This window comes from Cavia porcellus, unplaced genomic scaffold (assembly GCF_034190915.1).
Source record: "Cavia porcellus strain 051 isolate PalLab524CR breed Dunkin Hartley unplaced genomic scaffold, mCavPor4.1 scaffold_13, whole genome shotgun sequence".
In the NCBI taxonomy this organism is placed as follows: domain Eukaryota; kingdom Metazoa; phylum Chordata; class Mammalia; order Rodentia; family Caviidae; genus Cavia; species Cavia porcellus.
The window spans coordinates 22,309,260-22,330,143 of NW_026947496.1; the positions used below are offsets into that span (position 1 = coordinate 22,309,260).

A 20,884-nucleotide genomic window follows, 5' to 3' on the forward strand; every position below is an offset into this window, starting at 1 on the left:
AGTAAGCTTCATTACAGGGATACAAGGATGGATGGTTATGCCCAAATCAGTAAATGTAATCCATCATATAAACAGAACACAGCGCCTGTCTGACAAATGCAAGGTCCTGAGTTTGATTCCTGAAACAAAACAAACACACAAACAAAACAAAACAAAACAAAAAACTATATTAACAGCAGCCGGGATAAAAAGTACTTGATCATCTCAGTAGATACAGCAAAAGCCTTTCATAGATTCAACATCCGTTCATGATTTTAAAAACCTGAAGAAAATAGATATACAAGAACCTTCTCTCAATCTGATAACAGTCTTTGATGACAGACATTCATTGGGAAAAACTGGGGAAAATTGGAAGATTTTCCTCTAAAGTCAAGAACAAGACAAGGATGTTTACTATCATCCTCCTGTTCAATGTAGTTTTTTCATAACATTAGCCAGAGCATTTAGGCAAGAGAAAGAGATATAAGTAATATGTATAGAAAGGGAAGAAACCCAGATTATTATTACTTTTAGGTGACATGATCTTCTACAAAAAAGACCCAAAAATTTCACCAAAAGACTTCTAGAATAATTAATCAAACTCAGTAGCATGGCTGGATATAAAGTCCACACACAAAAACTAATAGTGTTCCTGTATGCCAACAATAAACTTCCTGAGAAAGAAATTAGGAAATTAATACCATTAACAATAGCATCAACAAAAATTAAATACTTAGGAGTTGATATAACCAAGGTAGTGAAAGATCAAATAGTTTTATTTATACAGAGGATTTATTTTTCTCCATTACAAGTTCTGGTCAGTGCCCTGCTCTAGGTCTCCGCATTGACAGTTGATTTTATTCCTCTTATGGATGAAGAAACTGACGCATGAACAGGTTGAGATTTACCTAGGATCATGCAGACAAAAGCTTCTTATCTATATGAGTTGTGAAATAAAATAATGTTTATTGTGTTAAATATATCACATAAAACTTGCCACATTAGTCATTCTTAAGTGTTCAGTGGAGTGACACTCATTGCACTGATGCAAGTACGCCATTGTCAGCCCTCCTCTTCTAAAACCATTTCCTTACCCAAGTAGAAACTGCAGCTGTCAAGCTGTAACTCTGCCCTTTTCCTTTTCTTAGTCCTGGCAATCGCTGATCCACTTCCTGCCTTTATGAATTTACCTATTCTAGACATTTCATAGAAGTGGAATCATACAATAGTTGTTCATTTGTATTTGTCCTTATTTTGCTTAGTACACTGTTTTCAAGACTTAATCATGCAGCATATATCAAAACTTCATTCATTTTTACAGCCAAACAATGTTCTGTTGTCTTTTCACACCGAGTTTTGGTTGTTCTTTAATTCATTGATGGAAACTTGAGTTCCACTTTTTGACTCTTGTGTTTCATGCTGCTATGAAAATTGGTGTGTTAGTATCTGTTCAAGTTCTTGCTTTTAATTCTTTGGGGTATTACCTAGGCGTGGAATTGCTGGGTCATTTGGAAGTTTCATGTTTAGTTTTTGAGGAAGTGACAAATTGCAAAACCCTGTATTGAGATATGTTTAATTAAACATTTACTATTGTGAAGTATCGGTGTATTATGTTAGAATTGGTAATGAAAAACTTTTGATCTCAGATAATTCTGGAAGGCAATTTGTAATCATGTCATTATTCACTGTTGTCTTTTATAAATAATTATTATTAGAAAGTGGATATTCTAATAATTTTAAATTAACAAATTACTGCATAATGGAATGTATTTGATTGAGATCCCCTGTCCTGCCTCAAACTTAAGACCTTTACTAGCTGCATGACTTTGAAGTCTATGTCATGAAAATATCTTGTACAAACCTTATAAGAGGATCTTTGGATGTACTGCATATTCACCAATATCGTTGATGGGTTACAATTCCATTGTCCGGGCTGTATTGATTGAATTGTAGATATTGTTGCCCTGGAGAAATGTAGAATCAGTTAAAGTCCTATTTCTTTGTTATAAAAATAATTCTTAACTGGGTGTTTTGGCAGGCACCTGTGATCCCAGCACTCTGGGAGGCTGTCAGAAGGATCACAAATTCTAGCCCAGACTGGGTAATTTAGTAACTTAATGAAACCCTGTCTCTAACTAAAAATTAAAAACAAAGAGGCTGGAGATGTAGTCCAGTGTGAAGACATTGGATGCAATCCCCAGTAGGCAAAAAAGCAAAAACAAAAACAAAATCTTAGTTTCCTATCAAATCTTTCTTCAACCTTTAATTTCTTGTCTCATGCATGCATCATCCTCTGCTTTGTGTTACATAGTGGATTAGTTTGCCTTCTATGTCTGTCATTAAGCTTTGCAGTAAAAATGCACTTTGAACAGAGTCTGGGAGCAACGGCACTGATTATATAAAGCAGAGAAATACCATTGTCTTAGGTTGATTATTCTATTCACTTTCCTTCCTTCTGCAACTTTTCCATTGACAGCTCAGTACCATGTTAGTAGATTTCCCTTTCGGTGCCAGTACTTACAATATTAACAAAGAAGAGGGAGCAGAAAGTTTGGCAAATGTTAGCAATGACTACTTTGCTCTCTTTTGGTGCTCAAAGTGCATGTCTGATGATTAATGCTAAACTAGATTAATGCTCATGTCTTTTTGCTCATTCACTTTGTGCTTACTTAGGTACTGAGTCCTCTTGCCGCATGCACTTCTAGTCTCTCTCTCTCTCCTTCTCTCTGTCTCCCTCTCTCCCTGTCTCCCCCTCCCTTGGCCTGTGCCTCTGCCTCTCCCTTACTCCATTCATCCCTCCCTTTCTCTACCATAGTGAGGCAGGGTCTCGCTATGTTGCCCAGGCTGGCTTTGAACTGCTGGGCTCAAGTGAGTCTCTTGCCTCAGCCTCCTACTAGCTGTGACTGTGCCTTACTGGGTCCATCTTTTTTTTAAAATTTAATTAAGTTTATTGGTGCAATTTAGGTATAAAATGATCACATTCATCTTAGGGGATTTGTACCTGTACATAATATACCTTGATTTGTCTTTTCTCTCCTCCCATTCCCTTACTCTTCCTTCAGCCCCTCTTCCTCTCATTATTTATAAAGCTTTGTTTCCATCTTCTTCTTTTCTCATTTTCTTTCATGTCCCTTCCTTCTTTTTCCCCCACCACCTCTCTAGTTCCCCTTTTCTTTTGAGCAATTTCTTCCCATTTCGCCATACCTCTTGCACAATTTGGTTCTTATTTACACTTTCAGTTTCTCACAGCGGTGGGACAATGCAGTGTTTACACATGTGTGTCCGGTTTGTTTCACTTAAGAATATGATCTTAAGATTCATCCACTTAGCCTCAATGTCTCAAGTTTATCCTCCTTTATGTCTAAGCAGTACTACATTGTATAAAAAATGTCTTTTTTATTCATTCAACTGTTGATGGCCATTTGGGTTGTTTCTAAAATATAGCTATTACAAACTGTACTGCTATAAATATGAATGTGCATATATAGCTGTGGAATGATACTTTTAATTCTTTGGGAAAGATTTTTATTAGGGGCTGGGGATTTAGCTCAGCGGCATAAGCGCCTGCCTTCCAAGCAGGCAGTCGTGAGTTTGATCCCTGGTACCAATAAAAACGAAAAAAAAAAAAAGAAAGATTTTTATTTTAATTTAGTACACGGTGAGAGACATGGGTCTAGTTTTAGTCTTTGGCATTTGGGAAGTCAGTTTTCCATTACCATTTATTTTATTTATTTTTTAATTTTAATTTTTAAAAATTATAGTAAAATCCAACAAAACAAAACAGAACAAAGCAAAGCAAGCAAAGTTGGTATGGAACTTCAAAGCAGGATACTAGGAAAATAGCAATAGCTAACATAGTATTTATATCTTGTTATCTTCACAATAATTGTCCATTCCATCAGGTATAGCAAAAATCAAACTGAAAACAAAACAGAATAAAACCAATCAAAGCAGAATATTGGATTGTGCAAAACAATCAGAAGCAAACAAAACAGTGAGAATAACATTAGATTTCAAAAACAAGATAGAAGGAAATCCCCCATATTTGCTATACTGCATACTTTCATCCTCCCAAGAGATGCTCAGATCGCTGGCCTTAGGCCTGCAAAATCAACCAGACAATACAAGCATTTAGTTGCTTATGTACCTTAGTTATTATCAACTCAGCCTGTCCTCCAAACCAGCCGGTTGCTTATGGGGAAGGGGAAGGGTAGCTTGATTCTCAGCCTGCATGCTGGTAGGCTCATGGGAGGCTCTGACTTTTCTCTTTCTTGAAACTGTACAACTTGCTCAGCTTACCAGAAAGGCTGGCTAGTTGGCTTCTTGTTGGGTCCTCCCAATCCAAGCATGACTGGGGAGACACTGACTTTTCTCTTCCTCTAGTAACATTTCTTTAAGAAACTTTCTTCCAGTAAATGTATTTGGTTCTTTTGTCAAACGTGAGGTGGTGACTGTGTTTGGAGTTGTTTCCGGATCTTCTAATCTTTTCCATTGATCCTTTGGTCTGTTTTTTTGCCAGTATCATGGTATTTTTATCCCAGTAGCTCTATAGTATGAATTCAAGTCAGGGACTGTGATGCCTCCTGCCTTGTATTTGTTGCCCAGGATTGTTTTTGTCCTTCTGGTTCCAAATGAATTTTAGGATTGTTTTCTCTAATTCTGTGGGGTCAGTCTCCCTAATGAACATAGATGCAAAAATCCTCAATAAGATACTAGCAAACAGAATGCAGCAAATCATCAAGAAGATCATATACCATCACCAAGTGAGATTCATTCCAGCAATGTAGGGATGTTTCAACATACACAAACTAATACATGTAATATACTATATCAACAGAACCACAGACAAAAATAACAAGATCATCTCAATAGACGCAGAAAAACCTTTTGATGAAAACCCTATGGAAAATTGAAAGAGATGGTCTTCATGTCATTCTGATAAAAGCAATGTATGACAAACCAATAGCCAACACTGTACTAAATGACCAGAAACTGAAAGCTTTCACACTAAAATCAGGAAAAAGACAAGGATGCCCACTCTCACTACTCTTATTTAATATAGTTCTGGAAACATTAGCCAGAGCAATCAGACAAGAAAGAGAAACAAAAGAAATAAACATAGGAAAGAAAGAAGTTAAATTATAATTATTTGCAGATGACATGATGCTCTACATAAAAAAAAAAACCCCAAAACTCCACCAAAAGACTTCTATATTTAATAACCAAATTCAGTCACATAGCTGGGTACAAAGTCAACATGCAAAAATCAATAGGATTCCTGTACACAAATAACAAACTCACTGAAGGAAAAATTAGGGAAACAACACCCTTCACAATAGCATCCAAAAAATGAATTACTTAGGAATCAATCTAACATAGAAAGTAAAAAATCTTTTTATTGAAAACTACAGTTCTCTGAAAAAAGAGATCAAAGAGGATATCAGAAAATGTACAGATATCCTTGCTCTTGGATAGGAAGAACCCACATAGTGAAAATGCCATACTCCTCAAATTGTTATACAGATTTAATGTAATCCCAAGCAAAATGCCATTATATATCTCACAGAATAGTTCCATCTTTTTGAAAGCCCTTTTGTTCTCTGTGTTCTGCACAAGTCTGCATTTTGAGTCTTTGTGTTTATAATATTGTTCTTCAAGGTTCATCCCATGGTTTTATTTGTTCTTATTTGTAGCATCTTTTTTATATGATCATTAAGGTTTTATCTCATCAGAGTTCCCTAAGTAGTTATTTGACTTTTTTCCTCTTTTTAAAAAACTGTGATAATAACTGTATCAGCTCCCCATTTTATTTTTTCACACCTCCCATCTCTCTTTACTCATCTCCCTTTTCACACTATCTCATCACAAGCTCATTCTTTTCATGTGGTGTGTGTGTGTTTTATCCCACTTTTCTGTTGTTTTATGGTAAATGAATGACAGTCCAGTTTCTGTCCTGATGGTAACACTTTCTCCTCAGCTGCATGCTTCCTCTACTTCCCCAGCCAGTTCCTTCTTGTAGGTCAGGTTTAAATCCAAAATAGCACTTGCTCCATGTTTCAGCTACAGTATTTCCAAGATAAGACTGATACGTGCCAGAAGGTTGGATGAAATCTCTCAAGAGGAGCTGAAGGACAGGCATAGTGTTAAGTGTTTGCTTCTGATTGTGTGGACCTCTACGCCCTCGTCTTCTCAGGATAATAATGGAGATTAGCCTCGGGTTGTGGAGAATAAGCAGGTTAGTATAATGTGTCATCACAGCGTACATTCCGTAAGCTAGTATTGCTATTAAGGTTGTTGCTATGACTGTTCATCACTATTGCCCCCAAACCTTAAACTTCTATCAAATGATCTAAACAAACTAAAAAAAAGCACCTTCCAGAATCTGCATCATGCCTTGGATGAGAGTGTAGCATAATAACTTCATTTCTGTTTTCAACTTAATTTACATCTTTTTCAGCATTCCTATCCATAGTGTCCAGTGTTCTAGAGAGTTTTATTGAAGCTTGGTAGTAAGTCCTAATTCCTTAAATCAAGGATTGCATCATTTCCCTTGAATACAGCTTAAACTTCATCTAAGCATAAACCCTACCTTCTCTAGCCATCTCCAAGGTGATTATGACTTGCTAAGTTAGGGCATCCAGCACTGTCACTTTAAAGAGAATGGGTTCCCATAGTGATAGTAGAAATTAAAATTTCTTTAATAATATAATATTTTGCATGGGTCTTATAATAACAGTATAACAACAGTAACCTCAAAGTTTTTTTTTATTGTTTATTGTTCCATTTAGATATACATAATGTTCACATTCATCATAAGAGATTTGAATCTGTACATGATATATCTTGATTTTTTTCCCATTTCTCTATTCTTCCTTCAACTCCTTTTCCCTTCCTTGTTTACAAAAGCTTCATTTCCATTTTTCTCCTTTTCCCATTTTTCGTTTTCCCTTCCTCTCCCCAGTCCTCCTCCCGTTTAAAATTTTTTTTTCTATTTCACAATATTTATTATACATTTTGGTCTTTATTTAAAATTTCAGTTTCTCCCACCAGAGAAACAATGTTATATTTCCACATATGTGTCTGATTTATTTGACTTAAGAGTATGGTCTCAAGGTGTATCTACCATTTTCAAAGGCTGATTCCAAGTTTTTAATCTGTGTTTTTCTTCAGATATCTTGACTGCAATCCCTCTGATGATGGCACCTTCTGTTTGAGTGTGTTTATTGCAGTGTAACAGAAAATGCTCCCCGACCAACCTCCAGCCAGTATACATCAGTTTCTTAGTTGCCCAGGTTACAGTTCCTTTCTTAATTCTGATTGTTTCTGGTCTCTTAGAAACGGCTGATCACTGTGATGCACAGCTGGTCACTATGAGGCACATTGTATAAACCAATCCCCAATTGACAGGCCATTCTGCCTCTGCACTTCCTGCTTGCTTATCTCATATAAGCCCTAGACTACCAGAGATCAGGGCCTGATGTGCTGGGAATGATCTGGATTAGTGCCCTTTGACAATGTAAATAAATCTGCCTCCAACCTCCCTTTCCCCCCACAGTATTTTCAGTGTTTCTATTTGCTGTAGCAGTAGCAGATGTTAATTCTTATTGGTTTAGTTTAATTGCATTTTAACTATCTGCAGAAGATCTTTGTTCTCTGAGATATCAGAAAGCAAATTAACTTTGGCATAATTAAAAATGCAGCAGGTCATAAAAGTTAAAAGAGTTTGATTTATTTTAGCTGATAATTAAATTAGTTTGGGTGCATGGTATTTTCCACAGTAATAAGAATTCATGTGATGTCTTTTTTGGCATAAACTCACAATAGTAGAGGTTGGCAGGAAAAACCACTCTTGTGAGTTGAAAAAACTTACAACAGACCAAGAAAGAAACTGCATATGCATCTAATGCTGTTGGTATCAGGCAGAGAAATCAAGGGTCTTGGATTCAGTTTTTGAAAATTAAAAATAATCATTTGAGTCAGATGTAGCCCTTAAGTGTCATAGCAGTTTTTAATAGAAATATTTTCTCTGATTATCAGAATACAGAGCATAAAACTGTTTAAAATAGCATTTCCTGCCTTTTATAATGTACATAAACCAGTGCAGTCTTAAAATCGAGTTCAGTATCATATCTCTTCTTTATGAGTATTCTGCAGTTCCTGTCTGTGAATCTGTCTGTAAATCTGTCTGCGATGTAATGTGTCCATTATTGACCAATAAGTCATCGTCAACATTCAAGTTTCAGGGCCACTGTTTGGGGGGCTGCTTTCTCCAACTCTGGACTCTTACATTCTAAATTGCTGAACTTTTTCTATCTCAAAGCTACGTAATACTTGTATCACTTGAGTTGTAGAAGAGGTTAGTTGATTCTACATCAGTACACTTTCTTCCATTTTAAGGAAGGAAACAACTAAATCTTAAACAGTGGTGCATTTGGACAATGGTGCATTTTGTTATTTAATAATTATGTTTGCTAGGCCAAACTCCAAGAGGAACTGAATTCACAACAGTAATAATGAGAAGTGGTTTTCAGGTATCTCATTGACCCTGGGGGCGTCTCTGTTTCATCTTAGAGTCCTCTCAGGTGATTGGTAAACAGAAAAGGAGGAAGTAAGGTCTCTTCATGATCTTGCTTTGACCGCCTGGTGTCCATCAATTTGCTCCTTTTTGGCTTGAAGTCTGAGCAGTCCTATCACATCCCAGGGAGGCCAGTCTGACATCTCTTCCAAAATTTCTCCTTCTCTACTAACCTGGCTTCTAGGCCCCATTCATATACACTTTATTACCTCTTACAGTGCTTCATCATTATTCAAAAGATGCAACAGTCTAGGCATTTGACTAGGTCAGGGATTGTTAAATGGGGGTGAGTTTTCTCCCATAGGACACTTTTGATTTCACACCTGTGAACTATAGAATAGTCATGAAACTCTGGCATGCTGTATAAGGATGCTGTTGGCATCTGCTGGGGGAAGCCCAAGGACGAGACCAAATGTCTAATGCACAAAGAAGCCTCCAGTACTAAGAATTACCCAAGCTGTCAGTAGTGCTGCTGCTCAGGAACTCTGTCCTGGATCACGAGGATGCGGTAATTATCAAGACAAAGTCCTGCCCTGAATGGTTTTGGTGTATCCTGAGCAAGAGAGTGGGCTAGATAGAGGTGAGGAAGTAACATTAGAGACTGTATCTGTGTAGCACTTACATACATAAGAAAGGGTCAGGGGAGAAAGAGAGGGAAGCGCTTTGGGTAGGATTGTCATGGGGTCTCCCTGCAGAGCGTGTGAGTAGCGGTTTGCTCTGAAGTGATCTACCATAGGAATACCCAAGGGTGAGCACCTGAGGCAGAGTGAAGAGTAAATGCCAAGGTCCAAGCCAGGATCGAGCTGTGTGAGCAGAGAGGAGAAGCACAGGAGCTAATTTGGGAATTGTAGTCAGGGTTGAAGACAGAGGCTGTGATAATAACTAAGAGAGATGAGAAGTCACTGTGAGGTTTTGATCAAGGCAGTGTCAGGATCTCATTTCCATTTTTGGGAGATTGCTCCGGCTGGCATAGGAAAAAAAAGTAGTGGAACAAAGCAGCAGCAGAAGGATCCTTTAGGAAGCTATTGTAATCTTTTCAGAGGTCTCACCATCACCTAAGCCATGATGGCGCTAGATGGTATATTAGAAGTGGGAGTTCTGAAAGTGACAGCTTTGGAGTCCGTTTTGAAGATGGAACTGTTTGCTGAGTAGAAATGCAGTTGGATTTGTAAGTATGAGTGTGTGTATGTGTAGAGTCAGGACCAGTGAGAGACACTATGAAATTGTCAGCATAGAAGTTCTGTTAGTATCCGTAACACTGAGGTCATTTAGGAATAGAGTGAGGATGAACAGGAGGATCAGGACAGTCCTGGTGCACTAGAGGTTTTAGAGGTGAAACAGAGGAAAGGAGACTGACAGAGGTTGACCACAAACATTAAATGGGGAGATAGGCAAAGGCAGTGTTCAAAGAAGAGGGAGTGTCAGCTGGGTTAGGTGCTACTGAGAGATGAAGAGAGAAAGGAGCTTCGGTAGCAGATGGGACTCCAGTGACCCTCACAAGTTGGGTGGGGAAAGAACCTACTTGGAGAGGGTCAGACTGTTGGGAGATGAGAACTGTGTAGAGACTGTATTAAGAAAAACTCTTTTAAGGATCTTCCCTCCTCCCTTTCTCCCCCCTCCACACCCCTCTCTTCCTTCTTTCTACTTAACAATCCAAGAGAGAGTGTTGGGAGAGGGAAGGAAGATCACTTCAGACAAAAAAGTCCTTGGAAATAAGAGAGGATGGATCTCAGTGTGCGCTGCAGAGATTGGGTTTTAAGGAAAGGCTCAACTCTTTTCTATCAGGAGAGATGGAAGGAATTTGGGCATGGTACAGGTAGATTAGTATACTGGGTGGGTCTGGGTTCTCTTCTGATTGGCCCTTTCTCCCAGATAAAATAAGAAGGAAGGTCAGTAGATGAGAGTGAGGAAGGGAAAAGGGTAATGGAGATTCACAGCCACAGGAGGAGCTTTTCGTAACATGAAGCAGAGTGAAACTAAATATTGAATGTTTTACTAAAAAATCTCTCAAGTTGCACACATTCATAAATCATTTATTAGATGCTTATGGCATGCCACTTTGGGAAAGTTATTGTATTTTGTGAAGTATTAGAATAGAAGTATATTTAATAGCTGGCCCTCCTTATCCACAGGTTCCGCATCCATTAACCAAACATGAAATGAAAATATTTGAAAAAACATTGCACCTACCCTGAATATGTAAAAGGTTTCTTTCCTTGTCATTTGCTAAACAATGCAGTACAACTATTTACATAGCATTTATACTGTTTTAGGAATTATAAGGATATAATAGCATAAGAGATGTGCTTTAATTTTTCAAATCCAGTTAATCTTTTTAAATTGCTGCTTGTAACTCATTAAATTGATTTCTCATTCCTTTCTTTGAAAAACATCATAATAAAGAATATTTGTGAATTGTGAGTCTCCTTTCAAGAAACTTAAAGTGACGCACATTAAGATTGAGAATTAGAGAAAATGGAGACAAATTTTACTGATTCTTGTGGAGCACTTGCTGTAGATCAGGAACTGATTAAGTTGTGGACAGTGTCTGTTTAACAGTGATCATTCCATCTTATAGGGAAAGAAGACATTTTGGGTGGAAAGTTGCTCTTGTAAGTGGTAGAACCACACTGTCTGCAGTATGATGCTGGTCCTCAAATACTTCATTGAAAACTAAGGGCTGTGACTGGCAAGCACAAGGGCGTGAGTTCAATTCCTGATACCAAAAAAAAAAAAAAAGGGCAACCCACTCACAGCCCCTTCTGTGTCTCTCTCGGACAGAAGCTTTGTTTCTCTCAACAAATATATTCTGCTCTTAAAAACAAAACAAACAAGCAAAAAAACTAAAAACTAATTCTTTTGTTTTTGCAAAATCAGACTGCTTTATTACATGTATAAATCGTATTCTTACATTATTTCAATAAAATTTGGATATCAGATCAAAACTTTGTATAAATTGGCTATTGATTCAGGCTTGTAATTTGTGGACCTAAGTGTGATTAAAAAAATTGTATAATGGTAAATAAACCTAAAAAGCAAGACTCATATTTATTCAGTGTCACCTACTTCTCACAAATATAAAATTTCACAGATTTATCTCTCACAGTTTTAACCAAATTAGTAGTTACCCAATTGAAAAAACAGAAAGTGCATTTGGGCAGAGGGGTCACTGCAGTGAATCAAAAATAGGGGGCAAGGGGTCTCGCCTGCCTGGCAACCGTGAGGTCCTGAGTTTGATTCCTGTAACAACAACGACAACAAAAGGGAAAGTAGAAAGAAAAACAAAGCACGTACATATTCTTTGCCTTTAGGCCCTGAGGCACCAATACATTTTTGCGTCTCATTAAAAAATGCCCTTGGTGAGTATCTGTAAAAGACCACGCATGAGAAGAGTGGACACATCGCTTTAGTCCTGTCTCCAAATCCCAGTAAGAGAAATCAGGTCATTTACTGGTTTGTATGTTGCACTCTTAAACTTTCCATAGCTTACTCACAGGAGCTCCACTTTCTAACCAAGAAGACTCTCGGGAATTTGGCCGACTTCTCTGTTTCCACCAGAATCATTATTTACTCTTTCAGTGTGTTATCAAGAAGATATGTCACAACTCTTTTGGCAAGTATGTCCTACATAACCAGAGCAGTATTTAGAAGCCTTTGGACAAATTCAGATATATGGGTTTAAAAAACAAAATGTCACCCCACAGAAAATCTTCCATGAGCAAAAGCTGCCCTATTGCTCTACTGTTCTTAAGGATACACTTCTGGGGCTGGGGATTTAGCTCAGCGGCGTAAAGCACCTGCCTTGCAAGCAGGTGGTTGTGAGTTCAATCCCTGGTACCGATAAAAACTTCTGTACAGATGAAATTTCTTTAAGTTTAGTCATGTCAGATTGTAATCAGCAGTGCTTTTTTTTTTTAAAACTCTATTTAAAAAGAAGACTTGCTGATAGGAGGAGACTCCGAAAGCAGTAATTGGCTTGAATTTTTTTTTTTTTTTAAATCGGTACCAGGGATTGAACTCATGACCACCTGCTTGCAAGGCAGGTTCGTATGCCACTGAGCTAAATCCCCAGCCCCAATTGGCTTGAATTTGTAGATAATTGGTTTTATTTTCTCCCCTACCCTCTGGGGAAAGGTACGATCTTGGCTGCAGGGGTCGACAGGAATATACAGTGTGTCCTGATTGGTGGTGTGAGAGATGCTTGAAAATCAGGTAGGGAGGTCTAGAAGCATCCACTGTCACGTACTGTGACTTTATGTGGGGCAGACAGCCAGTGCTGTACTGTACCTCACTGGGACTGAAGTAAGATTCTGTATTTGAAGAAAATACTGAGCAAGAAACTGAAATCGAAAAGCCCAAAAAGAGATGTGTAGCAAGCAATTACTGAACAAGAAATTAGTATTTATAATCAAATACCATCTACTTTGTAGAAAAACACGTGTGTGTATCTGAGTTTCACTTCAGCTGTGGTACCCATCTGTTCAGAAGGTGGTTAGGAAGTAGAAAGGATTGATCAGCAAATGAGGCTGCTGCTGTTTGATTTCTCTTCCTCTTATGCTGTGCAAAGCCTAGTCTTCACCTTCTCAATCTGTTCCTCACTCGTCTGTGGGAGATGCAGATTTGTTTTTGTTTTTGTTACTTGGAGACAGGGTCTCATTATGTAGTTCCGGCTGGTCTTGAACTCCCTGTGTAGCCCAGGCTGGCCTTGAAAACGCAGTGTGGGTGTAGATTTTATGTTGGTGTCGTCACTCTCAGTTTAGCCTGTGTTCCATGATGCATTGGTAAACAGGCTTTCTAGGAGAGAACAAGCAGCGATTTGTAGTATTTGCCAGTTTCCAAGGTGCAAATACTTTCACCATGGTTTTAGTTCAAAGTGCTGGTGTAAAGTCACTGAATTTGGAGTTGGGAAGAAACGCAGCTGGCGTTTGTGGGCTGTGCAGTGCCTACCTCAGGACAACCCTGCCATGTCCTTGCTCGGTGTTTCTTTCAAGTACAGAATCTTAATCCAAATATCAGGAAGAGGCTGTTATCTCCCTTTTAGTACTTCCGCATGCTGGCTTCCTGCAGAGGAGCCTCAGGGACTTTCTCTTTTTAATCTGTTTATGTGGTAGTTTTGTTCTTTCTAAATTAATCTCTTTGTTTTTCATCTCAGTGTGTACTATCTGCTTTGTCCTGTGATTAGGAGGAGCTAGTTTTACCTTCTGATTTTAAAGTCGATTAAGTGGGGGAAATTTCATTGTGGATACTTGGATAAAAAAGTGAGAAAAATTTTCTGTAAATAACTATTAAATGTTCCTTATCTCTACCCCACCAGCTGCTCATAGACATTTATTAACAATTCCATTTCTGTTATCTTGTGGGATGCACTTTTATTTGCATTGCTTGATGTGTGTGTATGTGTGTGTGTGTTTTGAACACTGGGTTTATTTTAAACATCCCTTTCCCTTTTCATACTATGAGATTTCTGAGGAAGGAAATCTCTGTTTTTCAATTTCATTAACGAGGTCTCTAACAATTACTTGAAATCAATCATTTGTTGAATGAACAATAAAAACTAGACGTGTGCCTAATTTTCCATCTTACAGTCACCAGAGGCAGAACACATTTGGAATAATCCAAATTAATGTGAGAGCTGAGGCTTCGTTATGACATAAACCCTATAAGAAGATACCTTGAGAAGTCTAGAGTTAAGCCTTAAATGTCATCTGTGGATGGGAACGAGGGAGCAGCGTAACTGATAAAGGAGGAAGGAAGGTTAAGAGAAGGAAAGGGAGAGGGCATTGCCTGACGCATAGAAAGCAGAGCTACAGGAAGAAAATTTCATGTAAAACAGATTGAGAAACATTAACTAGATGCGCCTAGAGGGATGCCGCATGTAACTTTTAAGGAGCAGCTTATTATAATGAAAGCTTTGTTTCAGAAATTTAAAGGAGCTGTAGGGAGAAGAAATAAGAATCAGTGAATGTGTATTGCTTGTCCAATACCTGAAATGAGGTAGGAGGTAAAATAGATTCTAAGAGACAATGGAGTTCTCAGAGGAATAATTATTATTTTTATTTTAATAATGGAAGAAGTTTTCATTGTTGCTGTTCTAAATGACACTTTATAAAGGAAGTTTAATGTTGAAATGCTACATTGAAAGTTTTGTGTTTTGCCAAGTTGATGTCTTTCCAGATTTAAGAACCCTAATTGAAGTGGATGGAACCTATGGTCTAATCTACTTTATAACATATATCTAACACCAGGATGATTTTGGTTGGTTTTAGTTTGCTATCCACTAGTAAAAGAGCATGGAAAATAAATTCCAGTGCAAGGCAGTTTATGGTGTTACTGTTAGTGCATGTATTTTAAGTCATTGGTTGGTACGGCAGTGTATCTTACGTACTTTAAAATCCACAAGTTATTGCTTTAAATAAATAGGTAGCATTTTATCATTATGTCAGTGAACTGGAGCCCACAAATAAAATAAGAGATGTCCCCTGCCTCTAATATAAAGAAAGAAACGCCATCTCTATGGAATGGATAGGCAGTAATAGTTAATAAGCTGATTCTGTGACTCCTCCCTCAATTAAGGTAAGCCAGCTTACAATAGAAGTCAGTACTTTAAGAACAGAAACAACTTGCTAAAGAAGAGGGGATTTTTAGTGAAAAGGATCAACAGAGAATGAAAAACCATCTGAAACAAAGGGGAAATTTGAATGTTATAAAAGATAAATTTTCAGGGGACTACTTAGTTTCAGAATTATTTTATGAGTTTGTTATTCATATGCCAGATTGAAAACAGCTGTTTAAAATCAGTTTTTAAAAATTATTTATATAATCCTTGTGCCTTTTATAAAATTGATATTAATGATTAAAGGAAATCCTTATTTTCTTCTCTAATATCTGACCTTTACTCGAGTAACTGCTGTTGTTTCTCCAATATTCTTCTAGAAGTATTAAAAGCATTTTTCTATCTGTATTTTTATAAAAATGACTCATTCACCTTTTGCAGTCTACTTTTTAACATAATACATCTTACAAGTCTTTCCATATGGTCACATTGATTTACCTTATTTTTAAAAATCTATGTAGTGCTGGGGATTAGGCAGTCGTGAGTTCGATCCCTGGTACTGATAAAAGTGAAAAAAACAAACAAACAAAAAATCTATGTATATTCAGCTATATGTATTCATTGTTACTTTACCTATATAAAAATTTTATATATCTAGAATAATGGATTGTTTTAAACTGATGCATGAGGCCTTCTACAGAATAATGTATCTGGGTGTTTATTTTGCTTCTAATTAAGTGCACACACATTTAGGGCTGGGGATAGAGCTTAGCAATACAGCGCCTGCCTGGCAAGCACAAGGTCCTGAGTTCAATACCTGGTACCAAAAATAAAGCAAAACAAAGCATAATGTTCTTGACATTCTCATTCATCAAATAAGTACACATATTTCCATGTCCCTCATATGTAGACTGATAAAACCATTGGTTTGGAAAGGTTTTTACAGGTCCTCTCTGTTGTGATACTTTTAATGCTTTTAATAAAATAGAGGTCACAAGGAAGGGACAGTCCTTATCTGAACTGAGTACTTGATCACTGTCACTAGAGTTAACCATATTAGTTAAGATGCTCTCAGTTGCAAGGGACAGTATGTCTGGCTAGAAATGGCTTGTGAAAACAGGGTATGCAAGAAGTCCTTAGGTAGGTTGTCCTGGTTTTGGTCACTTTAGTAGTCAATGTCTGTAAATTATTTGACTTTCCCTCTGGATCCCCATATTGTTGAGGTAGCCTGAGAATCATGACTTTACACTGCTGTGTTCAAAGACAGACAGAATAGTAATTCTGGCATATCAGGGAGGAGGAAGTCTTGTCCCAGGAACCCAGGGAAGGACCTTGTGTTACCTGCCATTGGTTGGAATTAGGCCATAAACCAAATCCTCCACTGCATGGAAGTCTGGGAAAAGACATTTTGGTAATACTTAGACTGAGTGACAGGTGTTTCAGCAAGGAAAGTCGACAGAGATTTGGAGAGATGGCGAATAGGTATTCCACAAACTAGCCAGTTATATTTGGATAGAGTTAAACTCTATCCCCCTTAAATCCACTTTTGGTCTTAGAAGTTGTATAAGCTCTCTTAGAGGAACAGGACTTTTAATATAGGAAATACAGAGACACACCACATATACAATATGTGGTGTTGCACCACACATGTAATAGCGACCCTTAAAAGTCTATCGCCTAGTGACATCCTAGTCATTTTAGCTTATGTAAGTGTACTTGTTGGTATTTTTGCAACAAAGAAGTCAGTAACAATGCATTTGAGAATGAAGCATCACTGTTGTTAAGTTCCACATGACTAAGCAGAAAGCTATAATATCCCTCTTTATTCCCTTCCTCTGCACTCCTTCACATGGCCCTTTGTGTCACTGTCATAAATAAATACAGAAGATTGCTGTTTCTGTGGTTCAGAGTCCTCCCTTGAGTTTGCATTGGATTGTGTGCCACAGCTGCACTCCAGCTAGTGTCCTTTCTGTATAGCTATTCATCAAATTCTATAGTTGCTTCTTTGTTTATGGTTTCTAATGTACCACCCCAGTACCGTAAATAACAGCTGATAAAAACAAGTCAGACCTTCTGCCCAGTAATTTAAATTGATTACAGTTATGAGCAGAAGTTTTGTTCTTCTGTCCTTTTAAGGTGATCACTGGGGATGCCATCCATTTTCACAGGAATATATTTGTTAACTTTCTCAAATTTTTAAAAGATCTGTGACTTAGAATGGGTGGTAAGTAGATATTTGGTGTAGGGATTCTTAGTAGTAACTTACCTACCAGCCTTTATTTCTTTGGTCTATTTGTGAAGCAGTTATAACAGTTTGGAAAAAATAATAAATGGCACGGAAATAAAAGGACAAGAAATTGGGTCTTATGTGGGTTACTGTTCCCTTGGCTCTTCAAAGTTTTAAAGCTCTCAGAAGGTCCATCTCTCTTGAAGTCTAAGGACCTGTGAAGCACAGGATAACATTATGAACGTGTCAAGGGCATACCATTCTGTAGGCCCATTCCCCGGAACTATTAGATTAGGTAATATATTTAAGGATATTATTTCAGATGAGAAGTTGTGACATGGGTAGATCCATTGATTTTCATTTCTAGGTAAGACATCAGTGGAGACAGTGTTTATTTGTACAATTCATCCTTTTCCTCCCTAATGTTGAATATATAAAATAATTAACCTTTTTATTTTAAAAGCAAAAAAAGAATAAAATAGATACAGAATTTCAAAACAAAACAAGAAATCAGCCCTAGTTAATATATTGCATATTGTTATTTTCAAAGTAATTCTTCAAATTACAAAATTTAGGAATAAAAAATGATCAAACAGCCAAACAATGAAAACACAAATTATTCTTTTTGATGAATGAACAGACATTAGTGTAGTTATCTGTCTTGTATATACACATATACGCACATATATATTTTTGTATACATATATACTTCTCTTGTTTCTTTTCAATTTTCCCCTATCCCAGTTCTTTCTTTTTGAGCACTCTTTCATTTGCACAATATCCATGATATATTTTGCATCTTATTTAATCTTTCAGTTTTTTACACTAGGGAGACCATACGATATTTACACATGCAAGTTAGATTTAAAAACTGAATTCATACTTTAACTTTTTGTGTGTGGTCCATTGGATTTATTTGACTCATATATAAATCCACAGAAATCATAAGCCCTAGGAGGTCCACAACTGGAATCTCATCAGTTCAAAATGTACAAAATACGTTGGTTCAGAGAAAAGAAAATTATGACAATCTCTTAAATAATTTTTCACTATCACACAAAGAAGAAATGAGACCTGTAATTTAACAGGAAAGGGAAAACTACGCAAGATTTGTAGATACGTGTGTATATAGTTGTCCACTCTCCAATCCTATCTTTTTCCTTGGGTGCCATGTGGATCTCACCAGTGTTACATGTGGCTACTATTATATAGTCTTTGAAAAGTCTCTACCGCTTGTTTTAGAGCATGTGAGTCATTTACAAACTGTCCCTAACGAGTACATTGGTGGTACAACAAAATACTCAAATTGACAAGTAATCTGATTTTTTACTAAATCACACCAGATGCTTTTTGGTCTCTAGATTTTGATTCTTCCTTGTTCTTTAGTTTACTGCTATGCAACAGAAGAAACCTCACTTCATATTTTTCAGTGCCCAAAAGGACAAAATCTTTTGTGAAAAATAGTTTTTTTATTTGCAGATTTTTTTTTGCCTTGGCAGATTCTGTTTTTTAAATTTTATATCATTTTTAAATTTTTTTATTTTAAAGAGGGTCAAATTAAACAACAAAACAGAACAAAACAGAACATAAGAAAGCAATGTAAGAGACATAAATTTCAAAGCAAGACAATCAGAGATCTTCACTGTCTGTCACACTGTCTCTTGTTTTCTTTCAAATCGTTGTCCATATCTTCACATACAGAGAATTCACATAAAACAACATAGTATAGAACTGATCTGAACGAGATGAGGAAGGCATTTTAGGTCTTCAAGTTCAGACAAGAGAGAAGTCAAAATGGCTGTCATACTGTGTCTCATTCTCTTCAAAATAACTGTCCATACCTTCATGTATGTCGAAATTAAACAAAGCAAAACAGACTAAAATCATTCTGAACAAAGAATTGCTAGATTTCACATCATGATGCTACAGAGTCAGCACTGGGTACTATAGTGTCTCTTTTTCTTCTAAGTATTTGTTCATTTCATCATGTGTTATATGATCAGTTCTCATAAACTGTTTATAGGTTCTATGCATGCATGAGTCTACATGTATTTCTATCCTTTCTATATTAGAGGGAAAAACAAAACAAAGCAAGACAAAACAAAACAGATTTGCTTTGGCAGATTCTTTATGCTCATTTTTCTTCCAAGATTGTACTTGAATAATTATGTAAAGCTCTTGAAATTTCAACCTATTTTGAGTGTTCAAAGGCAAGAAACATTCTAGTCTGGCAGTTTTCATTTGGATAGAACATTACTTATTAAATGCTCATAAAGACAGCAGTAACCATTAGTACTTACTTTGAGAAATATGACAGGACTGAGTAACCATATGGATGATACGTTTGAGTCTATTAATCTATTATGAAGAATAATTGTAACAATTTCCACCTTTGGTTGTATTATACTTCCATAAATATTAGTCCACAAAAATGGTAAGTGAAGGGGGAAAAACTTCAAGCTTGAATTGGAGGCAGATAGATTATCATATTTTTTTTTATGTTTTAGAAGTTCATCTGGACCCCCATCGAACATGGTGTCCGGTTGCAGACTGTCAGACCGTGTGTCCCGTTGCCTCGAGTGACCCAGGCCAGCCTGTGTTGGTAGAGTGCCCTTCTTGCCACCTGAAATTCTGCTCATGTTGCAAGGACTCTTGGCATGCAGAAGTCTCCTGTAGAGACAGTCAGCCTGCTATCCTGCCCACAGAACATGGGTAAGAGAGGAAAGTGTCTTTGAAGCCGCAAATTTTCTTAGAAACCAAACCTATGTTGCTTTGGAAGAGTTATCTCACAAGAATGTGTAGACATTATTTTCCTGTAGAACTTCCCAAAGAAGTGTGCCAGAATTGATAATTTGCTAACAAAGAATAGTGACAAAAAGCAATTTATTTTTTCCTCCTTCCTTTCTCTTTCTTTCTCTCTCTTTCTTTCCTTCCTTCCTTCATTCTTTTTTTTTTTTTTTTGGTATCAGGGATCAAACTCGTGACCTTGTGCTTACCAGGCAAGCACTTGAGCCACTGACTAAATCCCCAGCCCCAAAAAGCAATTCTAAAAGGAATTCATTTATTTGTCTCAGCAGAATCTTTCAGATATTGCTGAAATTAGACTTTGGGTGAGTTTTGCTTTCTGTTTAGGTAAAGACATCCTGTGTTTTATGGGTTCTCAAGTAGGAAGTCATGGATTTGTCCACAGCTATTTGCCTAGCTATCAAATCGGCCTACTATCAATATATCTCATTCTTGGGGCTAGGGATTTAGCTCAGTGGCACCAGTGCCTGCCTGGCAAGCGTGAGGTAATGAGTTCGATCCCCAGAACAAAACAGACAAACAAACAATATAGTCTTCCTATTTGCAGAATGAAACAGAAATGATGTTTTATTAAATTACCACCTGATAGGGTATCCAATCATAGCAATACAAAAAAAGTCCTACATTCTTGAGAAATATAGGAAGAGAGAGTCTTAATACCTGATTTTCAAAAAAGATGGTGCCAATATTGAGATTTTGCTATGATGAGAAGCAATTCAATCTCTCCCTTTTTGTACACAGGGTT

At 37.1% G+C, this 20,884-nt stretch overlaps 1 protein-coding gene across 3 annotated transcripts in view; it reads left to right on the forward strand.

Annotated features, from left to right (window-relative positions):
- The window catches only part of Rnf144b (ring finger protein 144B), a 181,607-nt gene that overhangs the window by 153,811 nt on the left and 6,912 nt on the right, over positions 1 to 20,884 (forward strand). For all 3 annotated transcript variants that reach the window (XM_003468763.5, XM_063259939.1, XM_005003282.4), the window contains one exon: positions 19,842 to 20,046. In XM_003468763.5, coding sequence (XP_003468811.1) covers positions 19,842 to 20,046 — 205 coding nt within the window. The remainder of the gene's footprint in view (positions 1 to 19,841; positions 20,047 to 20,884) is intronic.